Source organism: Polistes dominula, unplaced genomic scaffold, assembly GCF_049000335.1.
Source record: "Polistes dominula isolate Pdom_NZ unplaced genomic scaffold, Pdom_raw_medaka contig_25, whole genome shotgun sequence".
Taxonomy (NCBI): domain Eukaryota; kingdom Metazoa; phylum Arthropoda; class Insecta; order Hymenoptera; family Vespidae; genus Polistes; species Polistes dominula.
This window is the reverse complement of record NW_028301094.1, coordinates 830,476-846,208: the sequence shown is the minus strand read 5'-3', so window position 1 is coordinate 846,208 and position 15,733 is coordinate 830,476. Positions and strand designations below refer to the sequence as shown.

At 27.9% G+C, this 15,733-nt stretch overlaps 1 protein-coding gene across 1 annotated transcript in view; it reads right to left on the bottom strand.

Moving 5' to 3' along the window:
- AChE-2 (acetylcholinesterase 2) overlaps window positions 1–15,733 on the bottom strand; it is a 153,027-nt gene that overhangs the window by 35,962 nt on the left and 101,332 nt on the right. The window contains exon 3 of the mRNA XM_015332509.2: window positions 15,248–15,400. Within this exon, the coding sequence (XP_015187995.1) occupies window positions 15,248–15,400 (153 nt within the window). The remainder of the gene's footprint in view (window positions 1–15,247; window positions 15,401–15,733) is intronic.

Here is a 15,733-nt window from a genome sequence, read left to right as displayed (position 1 = left end):
TCCCTAAATTACTTTTATCTTTTAATATTTTTTTCATATTTTTTATTTTTTTTTTTATTAACACTTATAATTAGGTTACCTGCAGTTTCATACAACTTGAAAGATTCGATTGTTTATATCTCAATTTATAATCGCAATATTATTTTATTGCAAATTATTTGTTTATTAACAAGAAGTCATTGATTATCTCTAATCACAGCTAGTAATATTATATATATATTTTTTTAAATAATTTATTTAAGTTACAAGAACACAAATTATTTTATATTAAATTAATTAAAATCATGCAAAACAAATTGCTGTTTTACTCATTATAATTAATTAATCTTAGAAGGACAAATTATTTGGTTAAAATGATGTCAAATTAATGTGTAGTATGATGTAATTGATTTGATTTTTTCTTTTTCTTTCTTTTTTTTGGAGGAAGGGGGAGGAAATTGATCGATGATGAATCATTGTGGGAGGGTCCTATTGTTTGAATAATTTGAATCTTATTAAAATGGGAACGATGATAATAACGTCCTTGAATCTAAATGACCTAAAGTCGTAAATGCGTCTTGTCCCACGTGAGTAGAGACTAAGCTCGAGATAAACGATGCGAATAACGAAAGGGCAGGAAATTGAGTTCACGTGGCATTCAACTAATGGATTTCATTCTATCAACTATCGTCGAACGGTTCGTCCAATGGTAGAGAGTATAATAACGGGATAGTAGCTAGCAAACCTAATTGTGTATCAAATTGCTAGACTACGTCACGCAAATTCATCATCGGCGACCTTTTAACGAAAATTATTTGCCATTTTTTTTCTTTTTTTTTTTTTTTTTTATTAATTAATTCCATTCTTTAAAAAGAAGCAAAAAAAATTGCAAAGTGATTTTAAACGAGAACACCCCCAAAAAAAAAATGGGTTTCTATAATTTACAAATTAGGTTTGAAGAATTTTGAAAAGTAAATTTGTTCCTTTTTTTTTTTTTTTAAATGGTACACACCGTGTCACGTAATTTAGAAAATTATGAAAATAATATTATAGGAATATTTTTCATGCAATTTATTTGTTAAAATCAATTTTCATCATTGAGTTTCTTCATCATCTTTCAATTAAAATAATTTTTTTATATATTTCTTACGATGCAAATATTCGAATGTTTAATATATGAAAAAAAAATGGAGTTGTGAAATGTCAAGTTTATTGATAAATTTAAAATCAATTAATTTATTTATTAATAAAAATTTTAAAACTAAGTTTTCCTTTGATCTTTTCCAACTCAAAAAAAAAAAAAAGAAATAGTATTGAAAATGTTTCAAACACATTGATTGATAAATTCCAATAAAAACCTCCTACTTGTTGTAAAAGTTTCATAACCAAACAATTTTTTGTTCATTTATAATATGAAAATGTATTAAAAAAAAAAAATAATTGCAGGTTAAAATTGAATGTACTTTTTTTCGTTTATAAAAAAAAAAAACAAAAAGGAAAAAAAAATGAGAGAGAGACCCCACTTTACTTTATGAAGTTCTTCGATTTTTATTTTCTTTTCTTTTGACTACTTTTCAAGGAAACCAAATTACGTTTGACTTTAAAACGATTAGAAAAAGATAAAAAAAAAAAATGAAGAAAAAAAGCTGTGATTTTTCTTTCTCTCTCTCTCTCTCTCTCTCTCTCTCTATCTCTCTGTCTCTTTTTCTCTTTTTTTTTTACTTTTACTTCTTCAACGCCCATCAATCGGCTCTCTTTAATTATTCTTATCCCTTAGGAAGGGAGTGGTGATGGTAGAGGTATAGAGCTTTGCGGCTCCATTTATCTCGAATTATTATTCGGCCCTGAACGAAAGACGAACTGGTAGAATAGTTCCTTCAAGCTATCTCGCCTCAGGATCATAATTGAATATCCTTACGAAAGGATTCTGATTGCTTTTCCAACTTTCTTGTTAGAATCCATGAAGGGGTTCTCTTTTCCCAATCCTTTTCGTAATTCTCGAATAGTTCAAACGTTCTTCTTAGACGTTTTGATTAGTTACGAATTTGCTGTTACTTCTACTTCATCAATATATCTATGTGTTTATGGTGTGTGTGTGTGTATGTGTGTTGAAAGAAATCCAATAAAAAAAAGAAATGAAAAATCCCCACTTCCATCGATAAGAAACAAAATAAGAAGAAGGAGAAAAAGAAAATCGTCGCGTAAAATAAACTTTTATTTATTCTAAGGAAATTTGACGGAAACTTTAATCAAAATTCTATCCAATTAGAAAAAAGGAAGGATATATTTTTTATATTTTCTATATTATATTTTTTTTATATTTTGCATATTATATTTTGTATATTTTGTATATTATTTGTATTTATATTACAAAGAAAACAAGAAAAATACTACACGAATAATGATAATATTACTCATATGTGAATATTGTACATTTCTAAAATATTAAATTGAATACAAATCGAGGGATGATGAATAATGGGGGGCGGGGGGGGGGGTTGAAATATAAATACTATATATGTATGTAAATGAAATATAGAAAATTTTCTAACACAAATATAATTATATTGTAAAGTTTGTCAATTGTATGAGGGTAGATGGAAAACAACAGGGTGATGATGATGAAAGACTTGGTTGGTATGAGTGTTCATTTCATAGTACGAGTTTGAAAATCAATTATACCTGTAGAAGTACAGTTAATAAAGGTATATGTAACCAGTTTATCACCGTGGATTCTCTTGTAAAAGCATTTCCTAGTTAGTCGCTTACGAAATAGTCTAAAGCGAGCGGTGATTTCGATGCTAATTCGCGACTCGTTAATACCAACGCGAGCCACCACCACCACCACCACCACCCACCTCTACCCACCCACCCACTCACCACTCACTCATCCCTTGCTGCTAACTCGTGTTCGCATTTACGAAGAGCCGCTTTTGTCTCTCGTCGTTTCTAATAATTATCTAACAGCCCCCATGCTCCCCATAGCAGACGTGCACATACTATACTATAACACGTCGACGTCATTATTATTATCTACGTTCCTTTGAATTACTTTTGCAAACCTGAAAACTTACATTATAGCACGAAATGCTTGAAACATGTTTTCGACTTTGTCCGGTTTTTTTTTCTTCTTCTTCTTCTGTGTTTAATACTACACAATTTCACGTTTTAACTAAAACTCTTCAAATATATATTTATATATTTAAATAACAGTGAAATAGGGAACAATTAAATTATAAAATAGTATTAAGGAATAAAATAATTTGTCAAATTTTAATAATGGTGTATGATGGGGTCAAGTTGTTTTGAAATATTATTTTATTTAATTGCTAAAAAATAATTTGTAATATTTAAGTAAATCCAATATACAAAATTAAAATAATAAAAGAAAAATATAATTTTCAAATATATAAATAATTAAATTAAAAAAAGGTAGAAATATATATTTGAAAAATGTTAATATAATTAATATAATTTAATTTAATTGCAAAATAAATAATTTGTAGTATTTAAGTAAGTCCAATATACAAAATTAAAATTAAAATATAATTTTCAAATATATAAATAAATTAATAAAAAAAAAGAAAGCAAACATAAATATTCTAAAACTTCAAAAAATGATCTAAAATTTAAATAATTTTAACAAAAAACTTTGAGATAAAAGTTTCTTTTCTTTAAAAAAATAACCATTTTATGTAAGTTCTCGTAGATGTTGATCTAGTAAAAGAGTCATCAAAGTTTTCGTCTTACGTGAGTTGGTCAAGTAGACATCAAAGTGATCCTTTAATATATAACAGGATCCTAAATCTAATGCAATTTATCCCCATGTACTCAACTATATACATAGAACATGTAGGCATGTAAAAGTAGGGTAAATGTAATAGCAGTTTGGTGTGTCGGCATAGTCTAAGTTCATTCTTTTTAATTAAGGACCACTCCTGAAAACAGCTGTTGTCCATATTGGAACAAGTGCAATCCCCTAGCAATTCCCTAGCCCGAGAGAATGTCAATGGGATGATACTAGAAACGATTTATGTTACCTAACGAGAATCCAATTGTTCTGAAAACATTTTATTTATAATATACCCCTATATATACATATTTTAACTGTGACACTGTTCAACATTGATATCAATTATAAATAATTGATTCGTGTCAAGGATTGGAAAATGAATTGTTTTTTTTTTTTTTTTTTTCAGTAAAATTATACTCGTAAACTATCCATCAATGGTATATTTAGATTGTGTGTGGGAAGTTTCAATTGAAACAAATTATTATTACAAAAATTGTATCGTTAGGAAATAACAAAAATATACATGTAATGATAAAATAATTCTTTTTTTAAGAAATAATCACACTGTTTCTGTAAATAGTATGATTTATTTTTAATCAATAATCAATTGATTTTATATACATACATTCATACAATCATAATATTCAGATTTTATCTATTGCAATTTTCAAATGAAAAAATATAAACAAAATCACACACGTTTTTGCACTGTGATCACAGTTCACAAAATCAAACAGTTGCTGCTGCAACGAGTACTTTTACATATTTTTTTTTTATCTTTTCTCTAATGAAATTGGTTGGACCCAATTGAGAATGATATGATGTGAATTAAAAACCAATGAAATTGAAAGAAAAGAATGAAACAATTTCTTGTTGAATTCGAAGTGAAAGGAAACTGTAAGTAATTTTTTTGAGGTTTCTTTTTTGTTGGTTAAATCCGTGGGGGAGGAGGAGGAGGAGGAGGAGGAGGAGAGGGGGGAGGAATTTTGTATACCTTAAGGTGATATATTGAAGAGGATGGACTGCGTGTAACCGAATAAAGCAACTCCTACTCTGTTAGCAACTGGGCTATCTACCGAATCGATCGACTAACCTGGGAAACAGAATTAGCTTTGTGTAACATTGCTTGGTAAACAGAAATTAGCATTGCCTTCCATAATTCATTAAATTTCGATCGACCTTTACCACCACCTATCCTTCTCCTCCTCCTCCTCCTCCGGTGATTTACTCTGATGAACCTCTCATCTATTATTATCATCCACAAAAAAAAAATAAAATAAAATAAACAAGAAAAAAAAAAGAAACACAAAAACATCAATTTCCAATTACGAATTATTGTCTTTCCTCCCCCCCCCCTCCCCATTAACTAACCCTTAGATTGCTATGGATGCATATATACGTTTGGTATAAATTATTAATGTGGTCGTTCGACACATATAAATATTTGTTAATATTAATTTTTAATATAATTTAATATTTAATTTTATATAATATTTTATTTTAAGATTAATGTATCATATATAAATAATTATAATATTACATATGTATATATATATATATTAATATTTAATTAATTAATATAACCTAATTAATTAAATTAAATTATTCAAAAATTTTAATTATTAAATTTAATAATTAATTATCAAAATTTGGTTAAATTGTAGATAAAAGTGTTCAACACTCAAAGTCATTTAACTCACTAAACCCATAATCCTAACAGTTTTCTTTAAATTTCAACACAATTTGCCATAAACTGTACTAAACTTTGATTTAATCAAAATACGATCATAAGTATAAAATTGATTTATAAATTAAAATATACATTACATGTTTTTTTGTCACCTTTCTTTTTTGTTTTTTTTGTTTCTTTAACCCTGGTCTTGTTTAGTTTCATTTTAAAGCTTTTCACTTGCCATTGAAATAGGGGTAGAAGGGTGTAAAAAAGAAAGGAAGGGTAAGGGGGGCTAGTAGAATCATCTCTTCTTTCTTTTTTTATTATTTTTATTTTTTTTTTCCAAATACCAGCCGATGTTTGCATGCACTCTATCGATTTTATCTACATGACGTGATCCGTATCATCGTTTTATCGTAAACCGAAATCATTGATCCAGATTTACAATACGATTTACATCGGTTAACGATATATTCCTTTCGTTTTGTATATGTACACATATACATATACATATATGTATGTATGTATGTATGTATGTATACGTGGTAGAGTTGAAATTTCTCGCAATTGAGTTATTCGAAATCATTTGGAAATCGATTAATTCATCCAATAGGAATATGTTTGTATATTGTTAGTTACACGCATTCATGCACAAAGCATATGCATACAGTTGAATACAGGTAAATAAAAAATTGTTTAATAAAAAAAAACGTAACGATACGAAATAATAAAAAGAATGCAAAAGGGGAGGGTGGGGGGGGGAATATAAAGAAGGGGGAAAAAAAAGAAATGGAACAAATGGATGAGATGAAAATATAAATGGAAATTAAAGGAAACAAGGGAGTGATATCATCCTCCTCCCGTGTGATTTAAATGTCGATTGATTAAAAGTAATAATATCGGATGAAATACCTATCGTAAAATCTGACATGTAACATATATATATATATTATGTTCCCGATACGTTCAGAGTAAAAAATATCCCAGGGGAAAAATAAATGGTCGACAGTGCTTAATTAACAGTTTCCCCAGTGTCGTTTTTGTAATGTTGGTACTTGAAATTCACGAGAACACTTTACTACTCTCTCGATCTTTATGCTACTCAAACTTGTATGCAAATTTTTTATCTTTTTCTTTTTTTTTCTTTTTTTTCTTCTTATTTTTAATATAAGAAATGAAAATCATTTTTATTTCTTTGGGTTTTTTTTTTTTTTTAAATGAAACATAGCACGAAATAAAGGTAAGATTTTTCTGTTCAAATTTAAAAAGTGTTTCCACAATTCTCATTTGAAATAATCCTCCTTACTTTTTAATGTTACTCTATTTCTAGAGTTTCCAATTATTTTTTTTTTATTATTTTTTTTTTCTAAATTTTCTTTAGGAGTGTTCGGTGCATTATATAATTGACAATCGATTTTTCGTATTTTTGTTTGTTAAGAAAATAAGATTTTGTATTAATTTTATTGAATTAACAAAGTATGATTTAAGTGTCTTTTAATTATGGTTAACAAAAATTTAATACAAACTATTTGAACCTCTTACGATTTTATAAATTCATTTATAAAATTTCATTTAAAAATTAATATAAAATAAAATTTATTCACAATTTTATTAAATAAAAACAAATACCCATGCTTATATGAACATCATTGCACAGATGAATAATAATTGTTTCATCGTCGTATTATAAAAAATAAAAGAACTGTTTTTTTCAATGTTGCTTTTTATAAGAGGATCTTTCAAATGTATCTATACATTTATATATATATATATATATATAGAAAGTATTTTTATTAAATAGAAGATTATCGGTGGTGTGGAGTATGAAAATATGGATTTTGTATGGTCGATAACGTTCGTAGAATGTTAAATATATTAAATATTTAGAAGGAAAAAATGGGGAGAGAAAGAAAATGGGGGAAATATGGTGGAGTACAGTTAAAATGGGTGTACAAGTGTGTACACGTGCAAATATATATAATAAACTCACATATATACATCTACAGGAAGAAAAAGAGAGTCACATACAAACAGGAAGAAAGAGAGAATCACACATAAGCATTGAGAGAGAAAGAGAGAGTCACATACAAACATTGAGAGAGAAAGAGAGAGTCACACATAAATATTGAGAGAGACAGAGAATCACACACGCACAGGCACGCACAGGCATCACAAAAACACAGACGCACACATACAGACAGACATATTCATATACATATTCACGTACGCACAGCCAGACAGATAGAGATATTCATATACACATTCACGTACACACAGCCAGACAGATAGACATATTCATATACACATTCACGTACACACAGCCAGACAGATATATTCATATACATATTCGAGTAGACACATACACAGCAAACAGACGTGTTTATATACATATTCGAGTGCACACATACACAGCAGGACAGACGTGTTTATATACATATTCGAGTACACACATACACAGCAGGACAGACATGTTTATATACATATTCACGTATACATAGTCAGACAGACATATTCGTGTACATACATATAGATAGATAGGAAGGCAGACGTGTTTATGTACATATTCAGGTATCAGACACATATATAGAGATATGTAAGTAAAAAGCTCGATTTCCTTGTTTAGAGTAGTTAGATAGGAAAGAGCGTTATTAAGATTACGGTTTGCTTGCATGAATAACGACATCCTCTTTACTTCCAGTCCACTCCCTTCTCCGCTTTCTGATAAATCACCTCCTCCGCTAATTACTCGGGAGTTTCTCTCTACGTACCCCTCACATAGTAAGCGGCATTTCGCTTATGCGCATTTCACGTCCCAGTTACTACTGAGAGAAGAGGTTGGTTGGTTGGTTGGTTGGTTGGTTGGTAGGAAAGGGTGCCTTAAGAGGGTACGACCAACCAAAGGGTTGTTGCTTGCATAATTGTGAAAGGGCTCGAAAAAGACAAGGAAAAATAATGATCTCCTTCTGACTTAAGTGAAAGAAAGAAAAAAAAAAAACAGAAAAAAAGAACATTTTTTTTTCTTTTCAAGATTTTTCTTTTTTTTTTTCTTCTTCTTTTGGTTTTTAAAACGTAAACTCGACGAGCTATTAAATTTAATTAATAAATTCGCGTTTTTTTATTTTTTTTATTTATGAAATGCGAGACAATGATCGTGTGGTTGGAATTTTTTCAATTACGTTTAAATTATTAGAAATATTTTTTTTCATTTTTTGGAGGGGAGGAGGCAGAGTTGGTTGGATGATTTTGGTTGGTTTTCTTTTGGCAATTATACTAAATTAAACTTCGGTAGACTTCGTTTTATTATTATGATTATTCGTTATGTAAAAGGAAGAAGAAGAAGAAGAAGAAAAAAAAAGGGTATCGGTAATTACGATAATATTAGCCAAACGTATATCGATAATTGCAATGGGTGTATAGTAAAATTCTTGCAGAAAAAAAAATATAAAAAAATTAAAAAAAAAAAAAAAAAAAAATGTACGCAAACGCTCGTTGCACACTGCGAGTAGTAAATCCATACCAACCCCGTTCGTTCGTTACTTGTTTTCCAATAATTATTTTTCCTATTCTGACATGTTCGTTTTTTTTATAAAAAAAGTTAACACGAAAAAGAAAGAAGAGAAAGAGAACAAGAAAAAGAGAGAGAGAGAGAGAGAGAAAGAATTAGAGAGATAAAACATTTCAAATAAACGTATCTTTTTTTTTTTTTTTTTTTTTAACAATAACAAAAAGAAACAAAATAAAAACCATTAAAAGTCTAGAAACAAAATGAAGAGAAGAAAAACATTGTAGATAAAAATCATTTACTAATTATCCATTTACTTTGTTTAATTATTGATTATCTTTCTTGTATCTTCGTTGTTTAATTTGTTAACTTAAATCAGATTGAAAATATTATTTGACAACGAGATAACTGGAGATGTTTTTATTCTCTTTCGCAAATAGTTGAAAAAAAAATTTTAAAAAGAAAAACAGGTGACTGGAAGGTGGGTAAGGAACTCAATGACATTCGTTAGCCTTTTCCTACCACATGTGTGTTCATGTGTGTATACATGCATGTATATATATATGTATAGTACGTATATTTGTTTATATTTTATTATTATTATTATTATTATTATTTTTATTTTCAACTCTCAGTTACTTCTTGTTCCACATTCCCACGTAACGTGAGGCCGGCCACTTTATCCGTCATCATTCTCTCTCTCTCTCTCTCTCTCTCTCTTTTGGATTCTAACACAAATTCGTGCGCACGTTTTTCAATCCTAAAGCTGGCGCAGTAAGCCCCCGAGAAAAAAGCAATTTGCACCTCGGCTAAAGCCATATAAATCTTGGATAACAGAGATTATACGTAATTAAAGCTCATGAACTTTACCATGCGAGACGTAACATACGAGTCACGTTATTACCGGCCACGCGTTCGTTGCTTGCTTGCTTGCTTGCACTTTAAACTTTAAACTTTTAAGCCGAAAATTGCTATTTTTTAGAAAATAAAAAAAAAGTTTATCATATATTTATTTTACCTATCAATTTTTATTTATTTGAAAGAAAAAAGACAAAAAGAGAAATAAATTGTTAGTTAAATCGAATCCTAAGTTTCTAATTAATCTTCAATATTGTTTGATATATTTTTATTATTTATTTTTATTTTGACAAATATTAATAATAATAAATTAGTACTTTTTATGTAGATTGAGAAACCCTAATTTCCAATTAATCTTCAATATTGTGTTTTATATATTTTTTTAATTTATTTTTATTAAATGTTTACTTTGACGAATATTAATAATTAATAGTTTTCATTTTAGGTGAGATTTGTAACAAAAAATATTGTACCTTTTTAAAGTGATACTTTAGGGGGTTTCATTTTTCAAATAATTTCTTATTTCTTTCACGTTTACAATGTCTACAAAAAAAAAATAGAAAAGGAAGATAAAGAGACAGAAATACAAAATAGAAAAGAAGAAAAAAGGAAATAGAGACGATAACGTAGATGACTGGGTACTACTAACAACACAACGTTGAATGAAAGAAAAAGAAATGTAACAAAGTGGAAATGCCGTTGCAATGAGAAAAACACACTCGAGTAAGTCTATCGATCACACATCGTCCATGTGAAAAAGCTTTACCGAACAACTACAAATTCACCTGTTCATTCAACCTTTCCATACATGTATATACATACATATATATATATTTCTATCTCTTTCTTTCTTTCTTAAAACTACCATAACGACGAATCTCATCAAGGTAACACGTATCCAATGGAAATATGGTTGAGGGTGGTATATTTCAACGATGTATTACAGAAATCCAAACGTGAAATTATTTTCTATCTTTGATTTACAATCCCAGAGAGAGATAACATTTAACCTTTTTCATTCATAGGTTTTTTTTTCTTTTTTTTTTTAATTTCAATTAAAAAACTGATTCTTAGATATATTTGAGATTTGATATATGGTTTACTCTTGATGATTTTTATCTCAAAGTACAACTAAATATAGTGCGAATAAAGGTATTAATTTTTTTTTATCAAAGTTATTTAGTTGATTTTTCATTTAATTTATATATTTAACAAAATATGGCAAAATTTCCTTTTTTTAAAACTATAATTAATGACATTGCAATAAAGAATTTAGATTTCTGATGATAAAAAAAAAAGAAAAAAAGAAAAAAAAACATAGGTATAAAAAGAATAGATCTTTGATATTATTCAATGAAGTGTAGGTATTTTTTTTCGAGTCAGTAGATTTCAATTATAGAATATTAAAGTAGATATAGGAAGTTTAGTTATTCTCTTAATAAAGAGAAAGGGGAAAGAGAGTTAGCAGTATGCTTCTATATCATTCCTTTGTCGATATAATTAATTACATCAAGTAAACGTACCGTGATTACTTTGTTTCAGAGTAATTTGCTCGATCATAGAATATGTTCCTTGAAATACAATGATAATACGCGTATTCGATAATATACACATATGTATCTCACGTATACGTATATCCCCACATATATATACATGTACATAGATTACCTAAAGGAAAACAAGAAGAGAATGATGTCATCCTGATAAGCAGATGTAAGCGCGCATGTTCAAAAACGTTGTTGACCCTATGAAAGCGGAGGTAACCAATTAAAGCTCGAGAGCATCGTAACGTTAGTTACTCCAGCTAGTTTAAGTATTATAGATCACTATCTCTCAACTATACACGTTCCTCAATTTTATTTTTAAATATTATATATTTATATATATATATAATATATTTAATAATTATTATAATAGATATATATATTACTAATACTTTACTAATTACTAGTACTTAGTAGTACTATTATTACTAGCACTAGTACTTAGTTTTTAATAAGGATAATATCGATTTATCTAAGAGTTTTAAATTTATATAATTTAGTATAAATATATAGGGTGATCGGTAATTGGGGCTACAAGCGAAAACAAAACGAAAGAAGCAGGATAATTATTTTACATAAAAAAAAATAAATTAAATAAATATATGATAGGTTAATCTATACACAGGTTCTTTATCTAGTGTCAACTATAAATGATAATGTTTGTGTGGAAAATAACGTTGAAAATTTAAACAAAGTTACAAAAGTTCTTTACTAACGCAGAATATTCATAAAGTTCGCTTTAACGGTACAACACCCCATTGTGAAACCAACAACAAGTACAATTTTCTTCTTTCATCTTCTTCTTACTACAACTTTCTCTCTTTCTCTCTCTCTCTCTCTATTTCTTCTCATTTTCATTTACATTTTCTTCATTTATTTAAATTATTTTTATTTTAAATTGTTAATACATTTTAAACATTGTACCTGTTAATTTCATGTATACTTTTAGTTAGTTCAAATTTTGCAAAACTTCGTCTCGTTCATTTGTATTTTTATATTTTTATTATTATTTTATTTATTTATTTATTCGAACGATTTGTCGTACATTTAATATTTTATTCTTTATCATTCATTTTATATATATACATATATATTTTAATTTTTAATATTTTCTACATTCATTTAAATAAAGTAAATAATAAAATATAAATCAGAGTGTAAACGTTCGTTTAAAATAGGATTTATTTTATCATTTATTTTCTTCTTTTATTTTATTTTATTTTATTTTTTCTCTTTTTCATACACATTTAATTATTTATTTATATATCACACTTTTTACTCTTTGATTATATTTAATTAATATTTATCAGTATCGCGTTTAATTATCACGTTTAATTATAATATATATCTTTAATCTTGACTTTTTCGTTCACACGCAATACTTGTTGCGATAAATTGTTGTTGCTATTGTTAGATTTGTGTTCTATCCATCTTTCTCTCTCTCTCTCTCATAGTTTGATATTTTTACGTATATCCAAGTGTCCACACGTAGTAGTAAACCTGGCTTTTCATAACAACAGAAGGTTAGTATCATCGTAACGTACGTTGACGTTGTGTGCCGACATTCGTCACTCGAATAACTCACCCGGATAAAAAACTGCTGCTATTCCTGTTACTAAATCCCAAAACATCATGCTATCATGCACTGAACAAACGGGAATGATATGATAAGAGAGACAGAGACAAAAAGACAAAAATATGCCAACTATTGTACAAAAAGAGAAAAAAAAACACACAAAAATCTCTACAACTTCATCGTAATTCAAACATCATTTAACATTTTAATAATATTACACAGTTTTGAATGATTTCAATTGTTTTGTTAATTGGTAATTCAAATTTTCTGATCAGACAAATTATTTTTTCTAATTTCACAACCATCAGATATTTCAGCATTCACTTAAACACACACACACACACACATATATATATATATACTCAGATGATTTATTCTTAATTTAATTGTAATTCTTTTTCTTTTTCTTTTTTTATTATTAATTTTATTCTTCAGAACCAATTTATTGGTTACTCATTTTAGACACGTGACATTTTGTTGGGTATAAATTATATTGAATTTAATTTCAATTTTTGTTATTGTAATCTTGTTATACGATATTATGTTTTTATTTGTTATTTGTTATATCTATAATAATACGTTTCGATATACATTATCTACAAGAACGTTTTTTTGCATCTCGAGCTCTGAGGAATAAAAAAAAAAATAAAAAAGAAAAAATAAAAGAAAAAAAAAAAAATGATTTATCGAGCTTCATAACCGAGTCCGATAATCACGTAACCGAGCGTGCATCGTTTCTCGTTGCTGGAAAAACGCGTCAACATCAGGGCTAATGTTGCTCGTAAACAACTAACCAGTTCATATCATCAAATTCATGTTTGCCGCGTATCTTTTTAAAAACGACCTTATTAATTCATTATTTAATATATCATATCTATCATAGAAACCTAAAAAAAAAAAAAAAAAAAAAAAGACAAACATAAAACAAGTGATTGCAAAAGGTGTAAGTGTAAGTTCCGGAATTTTTCATCATTTGAATATTAAACAGAAATCCATTTAAATAAAATATAAAGTGTATGTACACATAAAAGTGTACTCGTATACTTATTTATTGAATTTATTGAAATGGTATTGGTATAGGTGATGGATGGTATAGGTTCATATAATTCCAGTATTAATTTATTTAAATATTTCTTTATTTGCTACTAGATAAATCTTCTAAGATTATTTAGCAAAAGTATTGACAGAAAAGAAGAAGCTTTTTGTATCAAACGTTTAGCTTTAAAGTTCGAGTTAGTATAGATATGATAGTACACTTGTGTTATAAAGCTTGTTTCTATCTCTATCTCTCTTTCTCTCTCTACCTTTCTCTATTTCTCTATTTCTTTCTTTGTCAGACTGGTGTAACATCAGTGAAAGCGCGTTGAACAATACTATCCTAACTCCGTAGGTACCGGGGACAGCAGACGGTAGCTTCTTTAAAATTAATTTCAAACGATGTGGATCTCTACACAGTTTTCTTACAACCATATTCTACTATCCACCCCACCGCCCCCCCCCTTAACACAACCCTCTTACTAAGCCTCCACACCCCCCTGTGTCATTTGTCGTGTCGTACGAGGAGTGTACCAACGGGTCGTTCAAATGTCACGACGTATTCGTTCCGAGCAATATAAATGCTTGTCATATCGATCTTTGTTGCTTATGTTATACGAACATTTGAGTTTGTTCATTCTCTATTTCTCTTCTAGTTTTTTTTTCTTTTTTTTTTTTTTTTTTTTTTTTTTTTTTTTTAATACGCACAAGAGAAACAAGGACAACGAGAGTTAAGCTCGTAGATACGAGAAAGATTGAAATTTTTATTGGTATTATTGTTTATTCTTTGTGACATTCGTTTTTTAATTCACTTAATTCACACACACAACACACACACAGTATGGTTTAATTTTATCTTTTATATAATATAAAATAAAATAAAAATAAAAATATATAATATAATATTTATTTATATTTATATGTTATTTTTATATAATTAAAATTTATATTATCTTCTTTAATATATTACGTGTCACGTTTGTCCGCAATGGACTCCTAAATTACTAAATCGATTTTAATCAAATTTTGCACACTGTTATGCAGTTTCATTTAACTTGAAAGATAGGATAGTTTATATCTTAATTTATTGCGAATTATTTGTTTATTAACAAAGAGTCATTGATTATCTCTGTTAGTTCGATAAGATTCTAACAGATGTTTAATATTATATTATTATATAAATTATTTAAAAATGTGTTGCCAATCAAAGATTAATTTTAATTTATTCTTATTCGTACTTATTCATAGATTATTATTATTATTTTGTTTTAAATTAAGATTTACATACCTGTGTGAAAAAGTAATAGTAGACCTTCATTCCACGATCAGCAAACAATTGTGCAAAATGTATCGATGGACATATGAAGAAATAATCACCAACAACGTCTGCTACCATCCTCTGATTGACATAACCATCCTTCACCTTTTCCCAATCTGTGTACTGTAATTAAAACAGAAAAAAAAGAAACAATTACCATATTAAACACTTGAATATATTTTCATTTACTCATTTATTAAAATTTCATTGTACTTTCAACGCGAACAAACACGTGGTTGATTTGGTTTATCCATTTGAGACATTTCAGAAGAGAAAACAAGAAAATCATTGAACTAATTAACGATGAGTTGATTAATTAAAGAATTTTATTGAACAATTAGTGAAAAATTGAATGGTTTAATTCAAAACCAAAAAGAAAAAGGATCAATTATATTAGAAATTATCCTTATTCGAATTGTCTTTGTGTATACAATAAAGTGTCAAAGGAAACGTGCA